Here is a 22,994-nt window from a genome sequence, read left to right as displayed (position 1 = left end):
GGCCTTGCTTCCCGGAGCTACCAGGCTCGCCTTCCTCCTCAAGGCTGGCCCTCTGCTCTGCCCTGTCTGGGGCACTCCCCATTCCCAGCATTCTTTCCTCATGGCTCAGTTCTCACCCCAGTTCCATATTAACTCCCTGGCTCGGACCTCTCATCCACCTTCATGATGCCATCACCCCAAATCCTTGGCACTCATGACAGGGCTCTTGCCCTCCCTTGGGCACGGCTCTTCCGGCACTGAAGCGTGTGACCCAGGGCAGTGTCCACCCCACCCCCACCCCTGTCTGTTGCCCTCACACTCAGACTCAGGGTCAGGAGCCCTGTCTCTCCTCTAGGTCTTCAGATCAATTCCTTCCAGCCAGCTCCTGGCCACCAATATACAGCCTCCTTGACCTCATCCCTCTTGAAATCAAACCCATTGTTTTTTCTCTTTCCCTTTCCTAGCTGGGGGGCTGCCTGCTCTTTGCCCGGTGTCACCCAGACAACTCTCATCAGCAGAAGGTCCAGCTTACTAAATCCAGAGGACATTTGTCTTTTCTCTTTAGGCATTTTATTCTGTTCTTCTGTAGTGTGCATGCATGTGCATGGTGTGTGTGTCTGTGTGTGTGTGCACGCACGCGCATGTGCACACATGGCACAGCACATGTATGTGGATGGATGCCAGAAGACAGCCTAAGAGTCATTTCTCAGGTACCTTCCATCTTGTGAGACAGGGTTCCTTTTCATTCATTTACTTATTTTATTAAGTGTATTGGTGTTTTGCCTGCTTATGTCTGTGCACCACATGCATAAATTAAAGACAGTTGTGAGCTACCATATGGATGCTGGGAATTGAACCTGGGTACTCTGGAAGAAGAGCCAGCGTTGTCAACCATCAGGCCATCTCTCCAGCCCAGGATGTGGTTTCTTATTGGCCCGGAACTTTGCTAAGTAGACCAGGCTAGGGCAGAGAACTCAAGGGATCCATCTAGCTCTGCCTTCGCCTCCCCGTTGCTGGGATCACAAGCACAATGCTGCTCTTTTTGTTTAGCTTTTTATGGGTTCTGGGGTTGGAACTCAGGTCCTTGAGTGCTTTATTGACTGAGCCACCCCTCCCTCGTGCTCCCCCCTCTCCCACAGCCCCTGCTTCAGACAAGATCTTTCTTTGAAGCTCACGTTGGCCTTGAACTCATGCTCCTTGTGTCTCGGCTTAGGAGGCCAAGGGGAGAAGATGGAAGCCGAGACACAAAAAAGATATTGCCACACCTAGTTGCTTTTTAGATCCCTGTGGCTCTGCTTCCGGGATGCAAATGTCTCTGACAGTATGCATGGGCCCCACAGTGTCGTCAGCATTCAAGGTATATGGGCCCCACTCAGCTCTCTGCTCCCAATATGCTATTTCCTCAATGGCTGGCTGCGCAGAAGAACCTTTCCTTTCTATTCATCAAACCTTGCCACCTCCATTCTACTTGGACGTCTCAAAGGCATTCAGACCGATAGGCCCAGAATGGCCTCATGACCTCCTCCGTCTCCATACTCTTCAGAGAAAGGCCTCACCCTTTATGTTGACTCTGACACCCTCTCATCTCTGTGACTTTACCCCACCCTCTGGCAAGCCTCTTGTCTCCCCTGGGTGCTGCCATGACCTCGCTACCCCTGCTTCCACTCTTTCTTTTTTCCAGTGTGTTCCCTACCAGAGAGACCTGGAGCACAGACCTAAGGGGCTGCTCTCCTGATTTTAGCCCCTCAACAGCTTTCTTCTGTCATCAAAACTCCCGTTCTCCCCTGAAGATTTGACTGTGCACCGGATCACCTGTGCAGCTTGTACGAGATCCTGGGTTCCATCCCTAGCAATCCCCCCTTTCTCAGAATCCACCTGGTCCTACCCTTCCCTAACCTCCCTTGTCAGCTTGACACCAAACAAGAGTCATTTTGGGAGCAGGAACCTCAAATGAGAAAACGCACCATAGGCTTGTCCTCACCAGATTGGCTTGTGGGCAAGCCTGTGGTTCATTTTCTTGACTGATGTTTGAGGGACCGGTTCACTATGGGCAATGCCACCCCTGGGTTGGTGGTCCCGGGTGCTGTAAAAATACAGGCTGAGCAATCTATGGAGAGCAAGCCAGTCAGCAGTGTTCCTCTATGGCTTCTGCTATGGTTCCTGTCTCCTGCTTTGAATTCCAGCCCTGGCGGACTGGCTGCTTCTGTGTGTCAACTTGACACAAGCTGGAGTCATCAGAGGAAGGAGCCTCAGCTGAGGAACCGCCTCCTTGCTGTAAGGCATTTTCTCCTTTAGTGATCATTGGGGGAGGGCCCAGCCCACGGTGGGTGGCGCCATTCCTGGGCCACTGGTCCTGGGTTCTAGAAGAAGGTGGGCTGAGCAAGTCAGGGGAAGCCAGCCAGTAAGCAGCTCCCCTCCAAGGCCTCTGTATCAGCTCCTGCCTGCAGGATCCTGTTGTGTTTGAGTTCCTGTCCTGACTTCCCTCGGTGATGAACAATGCTGAAGCCAAATAAACCCTTTCCTCCCCAACTTGCCTTTTTGCAATGGTTTCTCATCACAGCAATAGAAACCCAACTAAACCAGCTCCTGTCTGCCTCCATCCACCTGTCTTTTGACTCTCCGCCCTCCAGCCATGCTGGGTGGCCTTCTGCTGTTCTCCAGTCCCAACTCCTTCCCACAGGATCCTTAAGCCTTCTGTGCCTCCTGCGCCCACTCTCACTCACTGCAAGGTCTCTCTCATTCTTTATAGTTACCGCATAAGTAGGACTTCCTCCCCTTGGCGGAGCTTTCCTGCTTGTCCCGTCTACCAGATCAAGCCTCTTGCTAGATTATGCCCACTCAAGGTGCTTGTCACAGTGTGTGACTGAATATTTACTGGCTATAGACTGTGAATAAAGGCTGAGGAGGAGCACCCTGGTGTCCAGCGCCTGGTAGAGAGCAGTGGACACGACCCTGGCTAAATAAAGCCAATGAAGCAAGTGGATAGGGCATGCAATAGGACGCATTGGCTCTGCGTCATCTTCCAGGGAAAGCTTCCTGCAGTGGGTGGGTTCTAGGTCGGACCTTGAGATGGGCAGCCTGAACCAAGCAAATTTTGCTGCCCGAGCAAATCCTTCGGTTGGAGTCTCATTTCTCGCTTGTGAAAGGGGCAAGGGTTACGCACAATAATAGGATTCTCGGAGATCTCACGCCCTCCCAAGGGCGAGGGTAATTTTTCCCGCCAGCACTTTAAAGCTAACTCATTTTATTCCAACGTTTAGGCGCGGAAGCTGAAGGAGCTTCAAAAGCACGGCCGGTCTGTATTTCTGAGCTCTACCGCCGGGCGGCGCTCCGAGACCAGCCACAGTGCCCGAGACTTGGCGAGGATCAGGCTCTGGGTCCGCCCCTCGCAACTACCGCCCGAACTGGAGCAGCAATACTGGGAGTGTGGGCCTGATTGGGCCCTAGCCTCCGGGTCTCTCTGCGTGGGGCTGAGCCTCGCCGCTCGCTGCAGGTATGAGCAGGTCACTACAACTATGCCTTGCGCCTGTCGGGCTCGCGATAGTCTCTCAGGCACGGGTCTGTGGTGTCTGCTGAGATCCTTCTGCATGCCTGGCCCTCCCCAACACCATCTGTTCCTTGTTTCCAGCAGGAAGGCTTCCTTTCTTTGCCTCCCCTTATCGGCTACCAGGCTAGCTCTGGGTCTACCTTAACATACCACCTCTAGGAAGCCTTTCTAGAATGCTGTGCTGTCCAAAGCGGCCCTGGAAGCACCATGCGCTCTGTCACAGCCTTAGGTGGCTGCCACTGGCCTGTTGTGATTTAGCTGTGTTCCCAGGGCCACTCTTTCGGGCTGAACTCCCTGAGACAGGCCTATTTGATTCTCTGGGTGCTCTGTGGGTGTGGATAGTACAAGACCTGTCCCACAGAGTGTCCTGTACTCTGTTTTTGGTTGTTGCGGCTTAGCCATCCCTGCCTGCTTCTTCTGGTTGTCCTTCACCTGGCCCAGTCCCAGACCTAACTCCTTCTGACCTGTCCAGACACTGGCAGTAGCCACTCCCTTTTACAGGTCACCGCAATGCGTGCTAGGGTTGCCTGCAGTGCAACCACCCCAGGGAGGGGCCCTGCATGGGTGACAGAACCCAGCTGGAAGGACCATTCTACTCATTGTGACCCGCCGTGACTTCAGAGATAGCCTACCTACCGCCAGGTCTGAGAAGCTGGGGGAGCCTAACCTGGCAGGGAGCCCCCAATGAGCCACCTTTCCTCACCACCCCCAAAACATAAGGGGGAGCACAAAGGCCACGGTCTCCCCCGTGGTTCAGAAAGGTGGGCTGGGCTGAGAGTGGGAGTTCCTGAGGCTGGGAGGAGTTGAGCTGGTTGGGGTGGGCAAGGGAGAAGCGGTCCCCGTTTATATGACCTCTCTGCCTCCCCTAGGGGTAGCTCCTCCCGGGACAAGGACCGAAGTGCTACAGTTAGTAATTCAGTGCCCATGCCTGCTGGAGGAAAGGCTAGCCGGACCAGCTGTCCTCCGCCCACACCTCAGAAGGCCCCCAACCGTCTAATCCATGAGAAGTCACCCTACCTCCTGCAGCATGCCTACAACCCGGTGGACTGGTGAGTTCTGGTGGACTGGTAAGGGCCCAAGCTCCTCTGAGATTTTCAAGGCTGCCAAGTGATGCCTCTTCCTGTTGGACTTAGGTACCCTTGGGGACAGGAAGCCTTCGACAAGGCCAAAAAAGAAAACAAGCCAATTTTCCTCTCAGGTATACATCCACCTTTCCCAATATGGGGTTCGGCGACAGGCAGCAGGTCAGGGGAGGTCTTCTGGGTTCCAGCAACCCTTTCCTGCCCTCGTGTCCCTCTTCTGTCCTAGTGGGGTACTCCACCTGCCACTGGTGTCATATGATGGAGGAGGAGTCCTTCCAGAATGAAGAGATCGGGCGCTTGCTCAATGAGGACTTTGTCAGTGTGAAAGTGGACCGAGAGGAGCGGCCAGATGTGGACAAAGTGTATATGACTTTCGTGCAGGTGCGCCATCCCTGGTGGCAGTCTCGTCACACCTGTGTATGACAGCTCTCCTGACCCTTGACCCTCTGTCTTTCAGGCCACCAGCAGCGGAGGGGGCTGGCCGATGAATGTGTGGCTGACCCCCAGCCTTCAGCCATTTGTCGGGGGCACCTACTTCCCACCAGAGGACGGTCTGACTCGCGTCGGCTTCCGAACAGTGTTGATGAGAATCCGCGAGCAGGTTGGTGGGTATCAGGGAGGTGAGAGGGACCATGGAGGCTGAGGCCCATGCTGACCTCCAGCTGTGTGTTCACCTCCGGTAGTGGAAACAGAACAAGAACACCCTTCTGGAAAACAGCGAGCGTGTCACCACAGCCCTTCTGGCCCGATCTGAGATCACCATGGGTGACCGACAACTGCCGCCCTCTGCTTCCACCATGAACAGCCGCTGCTTCCAGCAACTGGATGAAGGCTATGATGAGGAGTATGGCGGTTTTGCTGAGGCCCCCAAGTTTCCCACACCTGGTCAGTGACCTCTGACCTATGTCATGACTGTCTTGGCTTAGATAAGCGACCACCCAGTGACCCTGGTCTGTCTTGTGTGGCTGAGCGACTCAGTACCTTTCTGGTCCCCATTAGACCAATGATAACCTGACCTCTGACTAGGCAGTGACCTGTGTCCTCTGAGAGTGGAGGTTTCCCCCTTTCAACCTGACAGAGACGGATGGACCAGAGACTGCCTGACTTTCTCACCCTCCTCTTCCTGTTCCACAGTGATCCTGAGCTTCTTGTTCTCCTATTGGCTCAGTCACCGGGTCACCCAGGATGGCTCTCGGGCTCAGCAGATGGCCTTGCATACCCTGAAAATGATGGCCAACGGGGGCATCCGGGATCATGTGGGGCAGGTGAGGGTGAGGTCAGGTTCCTTGGAGAGACAGCAGGGCTGGTGGTAGAGGCTGAGATCAACCTAGCCCTACGTCCTGCCTGGCACAGGGCTTTCACCGGTACTCCACGGACCGCCAGTGGCACATCCCCCACTTCGAGAAGATGCTCTATGACCAGGCGCAGCTATCGGTGGTCTATTCCCAGGCCTTCCAGGTGACTTTTGCCCCTAACCTCAACCCTGACTACCAATCCCAAAGCCTTCCAGGTAACTGTGGCTTCCCTCCTAATTTCAACCCATAATTCCTTCTCACATCCTGGATACCCGGGCTTCCCTCCCCTCACTTTCCTGGGTGACTATCCTCTTTTGAATCTGAGCCGCCCCAGTGACCTCTATTTACAGCCTCCCATCCCCTACAGATCTCTGGTGATGAATTCTACTCTGATGTGGCCAAAGGCATCTTGCAGTATGTGAGCCGGAGTCTGAGCCATCGGGTGCGTGTACACTGAGGCGGGTGTGTGGGGGGGGTACCTTGCTGCGGGAGGGCTTTGGATGGTGACCAGCCAACTCTCCTGTCCCCACAGTCCGGAGGTTTCTACAGTGCCGAGGATGCCGATTCTCCTCCAGAGCGGGGCATGAAGCCAAAAGAGGGTGCGTTCTACGTGTGGACAGTCAAAGAGGTCCAACAGCTGCTCCCAGAGCCTGTGGGAGGCGCCAGCGAGCCACTGACCTCGGGCCAGCTCCTAATGAAGCATTATGGACTCAGTGAGGCAGGCAATATCAGCAGCTCCACTCAGGTGAGGACTTCCGGGGACACAGGAGGAGGACCCCAGGCCCACTAACTGCGTGGGTTCGGACTAAGGCTGTTTTTCTCAGGACCCCAAGGGGGAGCTGCACGGCCAGAATGTTCTAATGGTGCGGTATTCGCTGGAGCTGACTGCAGCCCGCTTTGGCCTAGAGGTAGAAGCCGTGAGCACATTGCTCAACGCGGGGCTGGAGAAGCTCTTCCAGGCCCGGAAACATCGACCAAAAGCACACCTGGACAGCAAGATGCTGGCCGCCTGGAACGGTGGGGTGGTCCTCTCTAAGGCCTGATCCTATTTGCTAATCCCCCTCTATCAGCACATTCTTTCCCCCTAGGTGTCTTTATTTTGAATTAGAAAGGAATAGATGCCAGCCTGGGCTTGGCCCTTGGAGCCTCGGGTGGGTGTCCCTGGAGAGCTCTTGTTGGCCTCTTACCACCCCTGGCCTCTCTTCCCTCCAGGCCTGATGGTGTCTGGCTTTGCTGTGACGGGGGCTGTCCTGGGCATGGATAAGTTGGTCACTCAGGCCACCAACGGCGCCAAATTCCTCAAGCGGCACATGTTTGATGTGGCCAGTGGCCGCCTGAAGCGGACATGTTATGCAGGCACCGGGGGAACGGTGGAGCACAGGTGAGGGGCTGGGTAGCCCAAGGGGCCATCTTATGTGATTCCAAGCCCTGTTCTTTCCCTTCGATTGCCTGATCAGTCACTACTCTGCTGTGCGCACACTCAATACTCCTGGACCCCTTGATTCTTTCGGGAAGCGGGCTAACTGTAGCCTCAAGAGAGGTGGATGTTGAGGATTGACCGAGAGAAGGCATGACGAGTGTCCTGTCTGCTTATTCCTGGGCCCTCCCTCAGACTTCTCCTTCTCTCTTGTACCCCTAGTAACCCACCCTGCTGGGGCTTCCTGGAGGACTATGCCTTCGTGGTGCGGGGCCTGCTGGACCTGTATGAGGCCTCACAGGAGAGCTCGTGGCTCGAGTGGGCTCTGCGCCTGCAGGACACACAGGACAGGCTCTTCTGGGATTCCCGAGGTGGTGGCTACTTCTGCAGTGAGGCTGAGCTGGGAGCGGACCTGCCTCTTCGTCTAAAGGACGGTCAGTGTGGCTGTGGGCCAGCCCTTGGTCCTAGTCAGGATTGGGCATTTCCTGAGGGGGGCTCCTGACTTCATGTCTTTATTCTGTGTGACTTTGGTAGTCATCTGATATTTCTGAACCTGCTTCTTAATATTCACACGAGTGTAGTAGCAGTGTTTCCCCAGGGTTAATGGAGAGGTGGTTCTAGCTGTCCAGTGAGCATGCAGTGGTCTTTGAAAGCCACGGATTCATTTGTTAAACAAGAGTGCTTTGGTCTCTGCCTGCAGGAAGTTTGCAGTGTGTGGTAGGAGCTGAAGACTGGTAACCAGGAAGAGTATAAAATGTAACACCCCCCCCCCCCCCAGAGCATTGAGCTCGCAGAAGGCCTGTGGGACAGCTGTCAACCAGGAGGAGCTGTGTGGTCGGGGAGGCACTTAGGAGAGAGTTTAGGCAAAAGAGAGAGCCCTAGGAGGATAGGCCGAGGGATGGAAGACCAAGAGACTGGGAGTGGTGTGTGAGGAGGCTGCAGATGCTGGGGTAAGGAAGTGAGGGCTCCGGAGTGGAAGAGGGTCTGACCTGCTCTGGCTTGAGTGTAAACAAGTCACTCTGACAGTGGTAGAGAAGATTAGGAACACGGAAATCAGGGTGACCCATCAAGAGGACTGGTGTTTAGTTTTGGTGGCAATGCTGAAAGCAGCCAGGGGTAGCACCTGAAGAGGGGGACACGGAGGGATTGGGGGCTGTTCGGGCAGCAGCCCAGAAGGGTGTGTAGACGGATTAGAAGACATGAAGAAGTTGAGTGCCTTCCTGTCCCCTTGGCAGGATAGAGGGGTCTATAAAAAAAAGAGAGAGAAAGAAAAAAGAAAAAGAAAAGAAAGAAAAATAGCCAGGCCGTGGTGGTACACGCCTTTAATCACAGCACTTGGGAGGCAGAGGCAGGTGGATTTCTGTGAGTTAGATACCAGCTTGGTATACAGATACAGAGTGACTTCTAGGATAGCCAGGACTGTTTCACAGAGAAACCCAATCTCATAAAACAAAACAAAACAAAAGATGAACAAACAAGCAAACAGCAATCAGACCAACAATGCATGTACTTCTTCAGACTACCCCTGAACTTCATAACCCAGATTCAGTCTCAGGGCAGAGTCCTGAAACTCAGTGACCATCCCCCTTATGCCACCTCCTGTCCCTTGCAGACCAGGATGGTGCAGAGCCCAGTGCCAACTCTGTGTCTGCCCACAACCTGCTTCGGTTGCATGGCTTCACTGGCCACAAGGATTGGATGGACAAGTGTGTGTGCCTGTTGACTGCCTTCTCGGAGCGCATGCGCCGTGTCCCGGTGGCATTGCCTGAGATGGTCCGTGCACTCTCAGCTCAACAGCAGACTCTCAAGCAGGTAGGGAGGTGGTTGTATGTGGACTGAGACCCAGGCCAGGAGGGCAGCAGGGTATGGGAGTCATGAGTAGAGCTCCAGTGCCCTCCCCAATGCTCACTTACATGTGTGTAGGTGCTGTAAGATCGGGGTCTTCTATCTGTGGAGCGGAGGTGTCTGTAGAAAGGCAGTGTCAGAGGAGACAGGCCTCTGGGCCAGGGACATGCCTGTGAGGTCTTGTCACTGGGCTGTCTTGAGTATAAAGGCAAAAATGAAGGGGCTAAGTATGGGTTCCTGGTGGCTGGGTGGCTGGTGAAGTGTTTCTCTGTAAGGCTCTACATGGTGGTCTGATTAATTCTGTTCCTTTGTGCTTTATTGCTGTGTCAACTCTTTAGTGTACACACACACACACATTTTTCTGGCTTGTGGCCTGGTGTGGGTCAGAGTGTTTTGCCTCAGGTTTGCCTATGAATACTTGTGAGTGCCTGTGTGTGCATATGTGTGCAAGTATGTTCATGTGTATTTATATGTGTGGCATCCACTTTCTTTGGGCATCTGCTGTGCATGTATATAACTATTCTATGTTTCTTGGTATGCTGTGTGCCATCCAGTGTATCAAGTCTTTTAAATACCCTCCCCCCCAGATTTGTATATCCAGCACAATGTATGACATTGCTACTTGTGTGCCTTCCTCTGTGTGTGTGTGTGTATGTGTGTGTGTGTGTGTGTCAGTATGTGGTCTGCATCTTTCTGTTTGCCAAGCATTAAATCATGAATCCTCCTAGTGGCTGAGGTGAGTCCTTTCCCTTCTTAGGGACACTGGGTGGGAGGAGGAAGGATGGGGAGGTTCTGGCAGATCTGGGGCCTAGCTTCTCCCTTTCTGACACTGGATGACTTTCCTGTACTGGCCAGATTGTGGTCTGTGGAGATCCTCAGGCCAAGGACACCAAGGCCCTGATACAGTGCGTCCACTCCATCTACCTCCCTAACAAGGTACACATCCCTGCAAAGTTGGGTTCACCCTCTGCCTCCCTTTGTCATGTCTCCCTACTTGGCTGGCTTCCGACATCCTGCCTTTTGGAGGCTCGGGGGAGAGGTCATGCCCCACTGGGCTCTGCAATGACTAGTTCCTGCTCCCGGGTGACATGCTTTGCTCTGCCACTGCCCCAGGTGCTGATTCTGGCAGATGGAGACCCATCGAGCTTCCTGTCCCGACAACTGCCCTTCCTGAGCACCCTTCGACGAGTAGAAGACCGGGCCACCGTCTACGTTTTTGAAAACCAAGCCTGTTCCATGCCTATCACTGAGCCCTGCGAACTACGGAAGCTACTACACCAGTAACTGCCCAGAACCCTTTGAGCTGGGCCAGAAGGCAGAAATTTCCAGCTGACCAGAGACTTAGGCCTTGCAAGACTATCCCCTACAGCCACCACTGGGAACCCTGCCACCAGGTGATGACAGCCACTCTTGTAGCTCCCCCATGGGCACCGGCTTACCACGAAATAAACCTAACAGTGTCCTGTGGTGACCTTGAGACCCTAGCTTCTCTTGCTCTGGCCTGGGACCTTCCCCTGCCTCCCCAGCTGCCTCCTTTGTCTCCTCTCATTGCCCCTTCACCTTCCGTAGGTGACTAGCCTGATCTTGCCTCTGTCTGTGATTAAGAAGCTTGAATGTAACTGAGTCAGTGGACCAAAACCAAGTACAGGAACCAGAGTGAAGACAAGGTGAATACTGGCCCAGGAAGGGAGGCCCCTGTTAGGAAGGCCTGCCATCTGCCCCCTGGTCCCTTCATTTAAAGCTAGGGAAGTGATAGAGCTCAGCATAGGCTTTAATATTTAACAGAAAGACAACATTGCCGTCTACTGTAGAGTACTGCAGAAACTACTATGACCAGAACCAAGACAGTTCTTTGGGGTTACCCATTCAAGCCTAGCATCACTACAGGAGGTCATGGTCATTCTCTGCTTCCTGCAGGATGGTCTGGGGAAGGACTCTCTTTCATGGGGAGCATCTGTTGTGTTGGAAGCCCTTCCCCAAATCCATCTGACTCCTGCTGCAGAGGAAGCTGGCACCTTCCCTGGACCTCCTCCTGGCCTCTCGATGTTAGGAGATGCTCTTGCAGGCCATCCTTGACAAATGATGGTTGGAAAACTCCACAGAGTTGCCATCAGGGAAGGAAGCTGGGGGACATGCTTGGGTTGGGCAGGTATAGAATGAGGGGGTTGTGAGATTGTAAAGAAACTATTTCTTTGAGGTCTGCCAAGTTTGATCATCGTCCTAGCCTCCAAGCCAAGCATCACAGATAGCTGGGAGTAGCTGCCAGAGAGACAAAGAGGAGTGGATGTGGGGAGGGAGGATGTCAGCAGCAGGGAGGAATGGAGCAGGAAAGAACCTAGAGACAGGGCATTGTCACACACGCAGCTACACATGGTCACTGAGACCAGAGTTGTCGCAGTCTGGGTAGCAGGCCCTTGGTGCAAGCCACCAGCCCATCTGGAGGGGATTAGCACTCCGGCCAATGAGGTCAGCTGGCCCCTTTCTTGATGGATCCCACTAAGCCTTGCCAACAAGTCAAAGACCGGACACGTGGAGCCTGCCTTGGGGGCAACAGGAAGGAAGAGTAGAGCATGGGGAGACACAGGTGGCCTTTTTGGCAGCCCCAGCACTGGATTTGGAACAATCTGGGCAGTTCATGCAGTCCACTTGCCCCTGTGGTCCCTTCGACCCTCATGAATGAGATGGTGAAGCAAGAGCCTTTAGCTCTCTGGGGCTAGCTATTGGAGGGCCAGAGTTGGTAGGGGTTCAGCCTGACACCCCTGAGTGTACCACGTTCTCCCTGGGGTCTTCAGAATGATGGCAACGATCGGCAAAGATCGCTGAGGCTGCTTCTTCCCGCCAGGAGGTGGAGGCATGGCTATAAAGGAAAGTGCATTTGGTATTCTCCCTTCACCCTGCCTTCCTTTTGCTCCTCTCATTTCCCTTCTGCTACCAGGCAGGCACAGGGCTAAGGCATCTTGTAAATAGATTGAAGAAGGAATTACTTCTCCCAGGAAGGCTGGGTTTTCCAGAGCACAGGCTGAACATGATCCTTACTAGATGTGAAGTTATTTTGAAAATCCCACATCTCCTCCTCTTTCTTGGCAAGTGCCACCTTATCACCTTCCGTGCCCCCTTTTCTGTCAGCAGGACTGTACTGGGGCAGCTTTTTTGTGACCTAGGGTCACAATATACATGGCCTCATGGTTTGGGAGTTATTTCATTTCCCTGAGCCCCAGATTCTTTAACTGAGAAATGGGGGTCCCATTTAATTCCTGGAGATGTGGAGGGAACCAAATTGGATGCTTGCGGCATCCCTAATAAAGAGTACCACAAATGGATGATTAATTTTGTTCTTAAGGGAACCAGTAAGCAGCAGGGAGGGGCAAAGGCTGCAGGGACCTACAGGGGCTTGCTGAGCATGGCATATATGTGGTACTCTAGCAAACCCAGAAGATCGTTTGGATCATATGTAGGTCTAAGTTAGTAGGAAAACAGGCACAAACAAATGAGGTTTTTGTTTGTTTGTTTTGAGACAGGGTTTCTCTGTGAAACCTTACCTGTTTTTGGCTGTCCTAGAACTTGCTTTGTCGACCAGGCTGGTCTCGAACTCACAGAGATCTTCCTACCTCTGTCTCCCAAGTGTTGGCATTAAAGGCATGCGCCACCACCACCAGGCTCATAAAGGAACTGTTTGTTCCTCTCTTTCCACTTTCCATTCATCCAAAAGAAATTCACTAAGTGCCCTCTGTGTATGTATCAAAGATTAGGCTAGGGCTTGGCTCAAGGAGCACAGCCTAGGGGCAGAAATAAGTCTACACTTATCTCTGCCCAGACGTCGTACTGTGAGGTTTCTCACTTTTGACCAAGTCAATGCTGTGTCCTCGGCCAGAAAGAGTGGGTTAGAGAAGATGCCTCAGTGGTTATGAGCATTGGCTGCTCTTCCAGAGGACCCCGGGTTCAATTCCTAGAACCCACATGGCAGCTCACTACTGTAACTCAAGTTCCAGTGGCATGCAGGTCAAACACCAAAGCACATTAAAAAAAATTCCAGACAGAAAGAGCCAGTAAGAAGGGGGTGGTGTCAGAGCTGAAACTTGGAACACTGACATGAAAGACTTCCTATCTTCTCTTGCCTTTCTCTTTCCTTCCACCACTCAGGTAGCAGATAGGGTCCCCTGACACCCTAGGCTGTCCTAGATGGCAGATCTCCCCACTTGCAAACTCAGGGAAGTAGGTCTCAATTTCTCAAGCTGGTGCCTGCTTGTCTCTTTTCTTGGTATGTTCTGTAACAGGGGCAGTCCAGGGATGAAGATGCGGAGCCTCTGACCACTGGAGAACTGCGGGGCTGGGTGAGCTTCTGGCTTGCCTCTCCGCTTCAGAGACCGGGTTATGAAAGTTCCAACCTCTGGCTGCCATCCCTAGGGCTTCAAGATGGTGGCCAAAGAGCAAGCCCACCTGCTTGACTGAGGACACTAGGGAGGGAGGGAAGAGGCTGTCAGGTTGTAAGAGCAAGCCTTAAATAGCTTCTCTCTCCCAGAAGGGGCCCCGAGTTCAAGACTGGCACCTCACACTCGGAATGAGAGCAGAGACTCCCTCCAGGAGAAACAGGCACTTAGGGGATCTGCTCATTAGCATGAAATGCAAATTGGCCTGGCCTCCTTTGCACAATTCAATGCTGGGATTTGGCGAAAGGGCAGCTAGGAAGGTGACAGCGCAGCAGCGGCTCTGCCCTCTTCACTCCACCTTGGCAACTGGCCGGAGTGGGAGCTGAGACGGCCCCAAACCCCATGTCGTGGTGCCAAGAGGTCTCTGGAGGATGTGTGGGTGGTGCATCTTTGCCAGGGAACAACGCCTGGGAATCAGGGGCTGCATGAGGTGGTCCGATCCATTCCTCAGCTTTTCCGCAGTGGCTTGGGCTTTCCTGAGTCTAACGGACCTACGGAACTGCGGATCCTGTGGGTTCCATCGTATACACCCTATGCAGATTGTAGAGATGTGGAGATGTTTTCCTGTGTCTGATCTCAACACTCCCCTCCCGCTCCCCCGCCCCCCTCCACTCGCCCGCCTCACATTCAGAACTCCTCCGGTGGCGCTTAGCTCTCTGGCACCCACGGTGTGAGGGAGCTAAAACTGATTGAGACCCCGAATACGGGGAGACGAGGCGGGGCAAAAGCCAGGGTCTTTGCTTGCATGCACACGTCTGGGACGCACACACGAACGCAAGCACCGCTTCTAGCAGAGTGGTGGAGGAGAGCAACTATGCCGAGCACTTATCTCTCAGTCAGGCTTCCTTTAAGCCATATTGAGAATCTGAGAAAGGGGAGAAACTGAGGCACAGAGTGGAGCTCTGCAGGATGAAGTAGGTAAAGCTCAGCCCACACTCGAGGCCCACAGTGGTCTTCCCAGGTGGTCTCCACTTTGGCTTCAGGTTACCCAAGCTCTGCGGTCTGGTGCCACCCCTGGGGCTACGCTTTTCTAGGATGAAGTCCCCAAGAGGAGCTTCCACTCTGCAATGATCTCTAGAAGCAGGAAGTGATGCTCAGAGCATCAGCCAGAAGGGTTAGGGTTATGCCAGGGTCAACGTCTTAGAAGTGGACCCGGGATCTGGACCAGCAAACCTAAGAGGCTGGTGGAAGACACTCCCAGACCACACCCACCTCTACCTTTCTAGCGTCGCCTCTTTCCCTCAGTCACCTTCCAGCCTGAAATACCGGGCATTCCACTTTTCTTCCCTTTCTCCAGTCTGGCTCTGGGTTCAAGCATAGGGTGGGTGATTAACCAGGTGGAGAGTCGAATTTCACTGCGGGACCCCGGTAACAACCCTAAGTCCTGGGGTTCTTGTCTCCCTTCTTTTCCAGTCCTGCTTAGAGCTAAGTTCTGCCTTCTGGCTGTTGTCCAATTCGGGGGTGCGTAGGGGCTACCCCAGGACTCAAAGCCAAATACTCTGATTTCTAAAGGCTCCCTCCGGGGAAGTCCCAAAGACCTAGAGACTAATAGAAAAGTGGGTTCGGTCTAGGCAACTGTCTGATTGGACCCAACCTTCGGGAGCGAACCCAGGGGCAAGAGGAGGGGAGAAAGGCGGTCCTGGTTTTGGGGTGGGAACCGGATTCCAGCTGTGGTTCTCTACCCCGGTACCCCCTCCCGCACTGGCACGGCGACTGACCAATAGAAGGGCGGCTCTGGACCGGTGACGCACGGCGATTGGCTGTGAGATTGGCTGGGGAGAGGCGGGGCCGAGGCTTGAAGTTGGAGTGAGGGATCCAGCTGTGGTGTGCGCCGGGCTGCTCGCCGCCGCTTTCGCTCGCTCGCTCCGCGTCTCGGCCGGAGGAGGAGGCAGTGGCGCCGGCGACAGCTACGGCAACGGCAGCCACGGCGGCGGCGGCGGCGGCGGTGACATCTCCGCCTCCACCCCCGCCCGGGACGGCCCCCCACCGTCTCCCCGCCCCTCCCGGTTCTCTAGCCCGCCGCGGGGCGGAGGAAGGAGCCGGCCCCCACCCCCTCCAAACCCACCCCCAAAGAGATCCCTCCTCCTCCCCTCCCCCCTGCTGCCTCTGGCGCGGAGCCGGGACGATGCTGACCCCTTAGATCCTTCTCCAGCTGCGCGGAGGGAAGAGGGGGCGCCCCTTCCCGGACCCTTGCCCTCTACCGGGTGGCCCCTTTTTTCCTCCATCTCTCGGGGACTGCTTCGCCGAAGGTAGCGCCAATTCGGGCAACCGGAGCCTGGGCGCGAAGCGAAAAAGCAGGAACAAAGTGAGGGGAAGCCGGCTGGCTAGTCGGGGAGCCCCCGGGAACCTAGGGGAAGCGGGACTCTCGCCAGGCGGGGCTTCCCTCCGACCCGGAGCCCCGCGGGCAGCATGCCCCTGCGGGCAGGGGGAGCAGGGCTGAACTGTCCCTCCTGGGGGCTCAGCAAGCTCTCTAGAGCCCCCCACATGCTCCCCCGCCGGGGTCCCCCGGTTGCGTGAGGACACTTCCTCTGAGGGGCGCCGCTCGCCCTCTTCGGACCTCCCGGGGCCCCGGCTGGCCAGAGGATGGACGAGGAGGAGGATGGAGCGGGCGCCGAGGAGTCGGGACAGCCTCGGAGCTTCACGCAGCTCAACGACCTGTCCGGGGCCGGGGGCCGGCAGGGGCCGGGGTCGACGGAAAAGGACCCGGGCAGCGCGGACTCCGAGGCGGAGGGGCTGCCGTACCCGGCGTTGGCCCCGGTGGTTTTCTTCTACTTGAGCCAGGACAGCCGCCCGCGGAGCTGGTGTCTCCGCACGGTCTGTAACCCATATCCTTCGGGGCACCGCGATGGACCGGATTAGGGGGGTCCACAGGGGGGCGGGTCGTGTCGCCAGAGGGGGCCGAAAGCCAGGTGAGTTGAAGAAGTGAGCCTGAACTGTAGACAGTTGAGAGGGGGGACTGCTGAGGAGGGGAGGGGGCGTCCGAGTAGAAGCGAAGACTGGAGCAGGCTTGGTGGGTACCCTAGGCGAGCCCCACCTCCGAATACACACACCTCAGTCTTCCTTGGGCGGGGAGGGGGGGTGGAGGATTGAAATCCAAGCTAGGAAAAAGAGAGGAGACGTGACCCTCTGGTATGCAGCTGGATGCTCTACAGATGTGGGCAGAGGAGGGTCGTCATCCTCCAGATGTAGGCAGCTTCGGGAACCTGGGCTTTCTACTCCAACAGCTCGCCCGCCACGGGTTAGCGAGCTGGGTTTGGTTTTCGAGTTTGGGGGCAGGGGTGGAGAGGAAGCTGCGGGGACGGAGGAGGGGAGACCGCAATCTCCTGGGGTTTCCTTATGCCCCCGCCCCAAAGTTTGCGGCGGATTCTAGGGTCCAGTCCCCCGACCTGGTCCTCAAGGCTGAGGTTTTTACTGACCTAGCGGGAAACGGGGGGGGGGAGGTCCTGTCCCCCGCCCCCCAACACCCTCCCAATCCGCGGGTTGGAGGCACAACAAGGAGATTTCGGCGGCGGCTGATGTCAGGGGTGCAGAATGAGAACAAGATGTGGTGAAGGGGGAGCTGTCTGCCCCCAGAGCTGGACTAGAGCCCCTTTCAGAGAGAGCCCAATGCGGTCAGCTCCCTCCCCACCTCAAATCTTTATCTGAATGCTGGTGACTGAGGTTGGGTTGGGGAGTTTTGTGCTTTTTTTTTTCTTGTGGGGGGAGACTGACAAGAGCTCCGGCAAGTGGGGGATGGGATTAAGCTCGTCCACACACTACGCCTCCCCTTTCACAAATCAGAGTGCTCCAGCTGATGGCAGACCAGGTATGGGAAACCGCAGGAAAGTGTTGGGGGTCCAGGAGACTGCCAGCGTGTTCAGTAAGGAAGACTGAGGTCGGGCACCCCAAGCCTACTCTATGGCTAGGTTTTGGAAGTGCATGCCCCACATTCCAGGCAGATGAATTTTGCTCTTTACCCTCACCTCTTCCTAGCCTGGAGCTGTCAGAGAGCCCCTAGTCCTCTAAATCCCTAGCACAAAGCACTGGCTTGACTGACGCCCAGCTCTGGGGTAGCAGAAAGGTGGGGTCTAGCTGTATTAATATCCCAGTGATCGACAGCCTCTTCTGGTTCTCCAGCCCAGAGGTTCTCTGGGACTCAGGGTGGGAGACCACAATTCTACCCTGGTAGCCCTTGAGAGTCCAAGCCGGGTTCTGCTTTGGAGAGCAGGGGCAGTGGGAAGCTTGGTGCCGCCCTCACTCTGCAGCGCTGCTGCCTCTAGTGCGGAAAGCGGGATATAAGCTTGCGTCCCCCACCCCCTGCTCTACACTCCGAGTCTTTGAAGAGCTCCCCTCATCATCCCTCCCAAGACTTTGCCCCTTCCTTCCTTTCTCTCTGAGCTGAAGAAAGGAGAGTAGGGGATCTGAGGTCTGTGGTCTCTCTAACTGTTAACAGACACATCTCACATTGTGAGCCTCCATCCCAACGTCCCCTTCTCTGTGGCAGAGATGGGGATGGGGAAAAGAAGCCCTCCTCTCCACTCCCAACCACACTATGAATGGGAAAAACCCCAGCAGTCCCTGCTTCTCTTCCTTGGGGATTCTTGGGTGACTGGAAGGTCTTGTCTCCTCTCCCTTCCCAAAGCCCCTAAAAGCAGACCTCTGGGCAAGTGTCTCTGCCAACTTGCCCTATCTCCAGGTGGAGGATCTGGAGGGAAATGCTTTCCTGGAAGGAGATAAGTGACCCAGGCTCTAAGTGGGAAGAGAGGTTAGGGGAGCAGGCCCAATTGGGGAGGGGGTGGTCTTGGGTGTGTAGAATCTATGTCCCTATATCTAGACTAGCCAGCACACCAACTGAGGGTATGCTGAGAACAATTTCTTGGTAAAGGGGGTCTGCCTGCCCGAGTCCCCCGTTGTTCCAATTCCAATCTATGCATCATTCTAGTTTCAATCCTATCCAAGTGACAGGGGCAACTGTATTTCCACTGCCAGAGAGGTACTCTGAACTGCTCTCTAGCCTTTCCTTTCTCTCTTTTTGGTTTCTGAGAGGCTTCTGTTAGCTCCAGGAGTCCCCAATGTAGGTCATGAAGACATTGGTCCTGAGGGACTTGAGGACAAACTTACCCTCTCCAGTTAACTGAAGCTCGTCAGCCCCTTCTCCCTACTCTACTCTTCTTGGCCCCTTCCTCTTGCAGCCTCATTATGAGGTCAGATTTTCTAGAATGGAGATCTAGACGCAGGTAGGAAGTGTGTGTGTGTGTGTGTGTGTGTGTGTGTGTGTGTGTGTGTGTGTTGGGGAAGGAGGAAGGACAACAAGAGGAAGAAGAGACACAAAAAGTATATGCTCCTGTACTGGGGAGGAGAGGGACATGAGCCCCAAGCAGCTCCGCGGCAGGCCACAGCCTCCTAGGTTACAGGGATTGCTGCCTTTGCAGTGTCTCCCCTCCCGGGAAGGAGTTCCTGAGCATTCCCTCTCGGGCTGTTGTGTCACATCTGGAAGTTTGTGTAGGAGTTTCTCCAAGCTCAGAGCCCAGCACAGCTTTTTCTCATTTGGAAATCACAGGCTGGCATTTGGGATGCCGAGAGAGGAGGGGTGGGAGGGGGGCCAGGGAAGGAGAGGGGAGTCTGCCAGGAGTCGGGGTGGGGGGGAGAAGGGGGGAGGCCTGAGAGGCAGGAGTCCTAATGGCTTCCAGAAGTGAATGTGAGTGTGGGGCTGTGTGTCACTGTGTGTGTCCGAGTGTGTCTGAGTGTGTGTCTTTAGAAGGGAGGAGGCCCTAGGAATTTCTCTAGTCTTCCTTGCCATTGTCCCAGTGCCCCCAAGTCTTCCTATTCTTCCCAAGGGAGGATTCTCTACTGGGTCCTCAGAGGAAGTGTGTGTTGGGGGGGGTGTTGAATCTCCTATGTTCTCTCATCCCAGTTTCAAACCCTAGACCATCTAGAGAAGATTCTAGGGAGAAGGGCTAGAGGAGAGAATTAAGTGGACTGGGGGTCAGAGGATCTTCAGCAATTTGTCCCAGATCCTCCTTTTTTCTGGGTCATATAGACTCCTTTGCACGCACTCTGCTCCACTGCTGGGGGACTCCCCATCACCCCTAGTGCCAGTTGGAGCCATTCCTGGGATTACCCCTCCACCCTGCCCCCCTTCTGCTACTCCCGCCCCAGCTCTCACCCCGCCCTGCCTGCCTTAGTTGGGATGGCGACAGACACACTGCTCGCATACACAGACATGTACACACACACACACACACACACACACACACACACGTTTGAATCAGATTTCTGGCCTATTTCCCCTCCAAAAGATTCCAGTGGCGTTCTCTCTTGTGTCTCTGTGCCTCCTGTCTCTGTCTCTGGGTGGGGCTGGCTGCCTTTCGGGCAGGCTTCAGTTTTCAGTGTAGTTGGAAACCTCCCTCCCCACACACCCACACACTGAAGCTGGGGGTGCATAGGGAAATAGGCTAGTTAGAGGGAGGGGGCCTCTGTTGGGGAATCCCCTTTTCTGAAAGGAAAAAAAAACGAGCACAGGCCATCAGGCCGAACCCCTGAATCTTCTTCCTTCCTAAGAAGCATTAGATGTCATAGACCACCATTCTCTCTGTAAGATGGGTGAGGAAAGGACCTGGTCCCCACCCCTCAATTCTTACTAGAAGGCCAGAATTCCTGGGTCTGGGCCAATTTCCTCCTCAATGTTCTTTAGTGTCACATTTCCAGACTTCTGGAAGGGAGGGAGGTAGCTAGAAGGCCTGCTTGCTGTCTGGGTTAACACCCCAGGCCCAGGGCCTTAGATCTCTAGTTGCCAGGCTAGGCAAAAGCTATGTCTAGATAAAAACCTATGGAGAAGACTCATCTGTGGATATAACATGCTCTATTTCCCTCTCCCAGGAAGGAGGGGAGGGGAGGAATGATAGAGAGGTCTTCTGCCATTCTTTTTCTCCGCTTTGGATGGTGGGCTGTGGGGAGGAGAAAGATCCTCCCCTCTGCTGCTCCCACCCTTTGGGATCCACTCCAGCCCGGACAGTCACCATAGCAACAGTAGACATGTGACCGCACAGGTCTCTCATAGTCACTATGGCAACCACTGTCCCCCGTTCCCTTGGTTACCATGGGGATCTGTCACATGGTTTTCCCCCCAACCTGATAACCTGTGGGTCTCCCTGCTTCTGTTTCCTTGCATGGGGACAAGACAGCAGTCTGGGCAAGGGGAGCGCATGTGTAAGGGGAAGGGGGGGTGTCTCTCTAATCACCGTGGCAACAAATCCACACCACCTGGTGACACATTCTCCGGTTGTTATGGCAACAGAAGAACATCACACAGTGACATACTGCCATGTTCCCAAGGAAACAAGCCCCACCCTGAGAAGGGTGAAAGACCCTCTTAGATATTCTTCTATTCAAATTGTTCTAGATTTGCCTGTCTCTTAAGACTTATCCACAGTGAAGGGACGGTGGAGTCGAAGACAGGTCCATGGGGGCAGGCAGGGTCGCCAAGGGGCCTGGAGAAGGGAATTTTGGCTAAGAGCCGGATGTAGGGTTGTCTGGGTGCAGATTCTGACAATCAGAGGCCCCAGTCCGAGCCAATAAAAAGTAGGAAGAGAAGTGGGGGTCATCCCTTCTGTGGGATCAACTCTGGAACTCCTCACATCGCTGTCATTGCCTGTCACCGCCGAGGGCAGCATCAGGGAAACATGAATGGGGAGGCTTCTGGACTGACAGGTGACTGACTGATTGGTTCATTCATTCATTCGCTCTTCTGTGCACTGATCATTTGCTATGGACTACATGTTACACTGGGCTCTGTAGTGTGGGTGCTGTTAAGGGGGAAGCAGGGCATCCCTACCTGCCAGGAGCCTATAGCCAGCAAGGGAGAAGAGCCAAGCACATGACCTAACTCCGTGGAGTCACTGCTATTAGATGTCCACAGGAGTATCCTGGAGCCCTTCCCCACCACCGTTGTTCTCATGGGCCCCTCCTAGGTGCTGCTTCTCCTGCAGAGAGGAGTGGTGGGCTAGCTTGGGGAGCACGGACCAGCTTGGGGAGCACGGACCAGTTATTAAGGGTAATTGCGTCCTTTCCTTTCCAAGTGGTGGCTTCCTCCCTGTCCCCATTTTTTTTTTCCAGAGTGACCCCTGGCTGACCCCTAATCTGGAGAGAGATCCGACAGCTACACTCAGGAAAACAGCCCCATAGAAACACTTTCATTCCCCCCTCTCACCGACTTCCCTGCTCTGAACCTAAGATTTTATTTCATTTTTTACTCTCTCTCTCTCTTTTATTTATTTTTTTTATTTTTCAAGACAGGGTTTCTCTGTAGCTTTGGAGCCTGTCCTGGAACTAGCTCTTGTAGACCAGGGTGGCCTCGAACTCACAGAGATCCACCTGCCTCTGCCTGCCTCACGAGTGCTGGGATTAAAGGCGTGTGCCACCACCGCCCGGCTTACTCTCATTTTTTAAAGGGATGGATATTATGAACACCGAAATGTCTGAGGATTTCTGGGGTGCTAGGTACAGGTGGTGACACGGATGTGCACCCAATAGAAAAGAGCCTGCTGACAGGAATGGGGAGCACTTGAAGGTGGCCGAGGAGGAAGTTAGTGCTGGAGATTCAGTGGTGGGGTCATCTGGGAGGATGGTTACTGGGTCTCTGAATCTTCCTGGTCATCTCTTCATGCCTGGTGGAAGCCTTCTCATGCCAGAAGCAAGGCTAAGACAGGAAGGGTCTATGGACTCCGGGGTCCCAGATGGACTGGCAGGGCAGGCTGCAGGGGTTGCCACACCCCTTCCTCTTTCCTTCTGTCTTGGCTTGTCTCGGGGTTCTTTGCTCTTTCTGCCTCACTCCTGTTTTTCCATGAGGAAGCTAGGCTGCCTTGTTGTTCATCTGTGGGGTCCATGGCCTGGAATCTTCTTTATCTGGAGGTCATCTTGTATGTCTTCACGCCAATGGGCAGAAGGTAAACCAAACCTCTCAACAGAACTCACTACTCGGAAAGCCTTGGGATTTAGACTTCCCTCTGGCCCTAGCTGCTCGGATCTGGCTTAGAAGACACAAGAGGTGTGGCAGAAGCCTGGCCATGTATGGTGCTACTACTGCCCTCTCTGCAGAGCTGAGGCTTCTACCAAGCGCAGGGTCTGGCATGGGTCTTGTTTCCAAAAGGCATGAATGTGGCGAAAGGCTGAGGACTTGGAGAAGCCGGGAAGCTGGTGCTTGAAGCCAGAGCCTTGGGTTCCTGTGAAGTGGCAAGGGGAGCAGGGCTGCAGATGTGGGCCTGCTTTCTGATACCAGGGCTATCCTGAGTCCCTGGCTGCCTTCGTAGTTGTAGTGCAGGGAAGATAACGGAGTAGACCATGTGCTTGGAAGCCTCCATCTCATCTTGGCTTCTCTAGCAACTCTGGCATATGACTTGGCTTCAGCTCTCTGGGTCTTGCTGT

General features: G+C 54.7%; 2 protein-coding genes across 9 annotated transcripts in view; both read left to right on the top strand.

The window, feature by feature from the left end:
- The first annotated feature begins 3,308 nt into the window (after nucleotides 1-3,308).
- Spata20 (spermatogenesis associated 20) lies at nucleotides 3,309-10,674 on the top strand. 2 transcript variants are annotated; one of them, XM_050157213.1, is made up of 17 exons: nucleotides 3,309-3,472; nucleotides 4,028-4,287; nucleotides 4,396-4,575; nucleotides 4,660-4,724; nucleotides 4,835-4,989; nucleotides 5,066-5,209; nucleotides 5,292-5,493; nucleotides 5,743-5,873; nucleotides 5,962-6,066; nucleotides 6,271-6,345; nucleotides 6,436-6,648; nucleotides 6,728-6,920; nucleotides 7,116-7,284; nucleotides 7,543-7,754; nucleotides 8,933-9,132; nucleotides 10,021-10,101; nucleotides 10,279-10,674. In XM_050157213.1, the coding sequence occupies exons 2-17, from the start codon at nucleotides 4,211-4,213 to the stop codon at nucleotides 10,447-10,449; spliced, it is 2,373 nt and encodes a 790-aa protein (XP_050013170.1). In that variant the 5' UTR covers nucleotides 3,309-3,472; nucleotides 4,028-4,210; the 3' UTR covers nucleotides 10,450-10,674. The 2 variants fall into 2 exon arrangements, with proteins under 2 accessions (XP_050013170.1, XP_050013169.1); XM_050157212.1 differs by having other exon boundaries at nucleotides 4,028-4,168; nucleotides 10,279-10,673.
- A 4,755-nt stretch (nucleotides 10,675-15,429) lies between these two features.
- The window catches only part of Cacna1g (calcium voltage-gated channel subunit alpha1 G), a 64,593-nt gene continuing 57,028 nt past the window's right edge, over nucleotides 15,430-22,994 (top strand). For all 7 annotated transcript variants that reach the window (XM_050156947.1, XM_050156945.1, XM_050156946.1 and 4 more), the window contains exon 1: nucleotides 15,430-16,417. In XM_050156947.1, coding sequence (XP_050012904.1) covers nucleotides 16,176-16,417 — 242 coding nt within the window. In that variant the 5' untranslated portion in view covers nucleotides 15,430-16,175. The remainder of the gene's footprint in view (nucleotides 16,418-22,994) is intronic.

Source organism: Alexandromys fortis, unplaced genomic scaffold (genome assembly GCF_014885135.2).
Source record: "Alexandromys fortis isolate MF-2015 unplaced genomic scaffold, M_Fortis_MF-2015_v1.1 scaffold_31, whole genome shotgun sequence".
In the NCBI taxonomy this organism is placed as follows: domain Eukaryota; kingdom Metazoa; phylum Chordata; class Mammalia; order Rodentia; family Cricetidae; genus Alexandromys; species Alexandromys fortis.
This window is presented reverse-complemented; position numbering and strand designations above follow the sequence as displayed.

Coding starts and splice junctions, on each gene's coding strand:
- Spata20 (XM_050157213.1), top strand. CDS start 4,211: ATGAGCCACCTTTCCTCACCACCCCCAAAACATAAGGGGGAGCACAAA. Junction 6,346..6,435: donor GCCGGAGTCTGAGCCATCGG/GTGCGTGTACAC, acceptor CTGTCCCCACAG/TCCGGAGGTTTCTACAGTGC. Junction 9,133..10,020: donor AACAGCAGACTCTCAAGCAG/GTAGGGAGGTGG, acceptor TGTACTGGCCAG/ATTGTGGTCTGTGGAGATCC.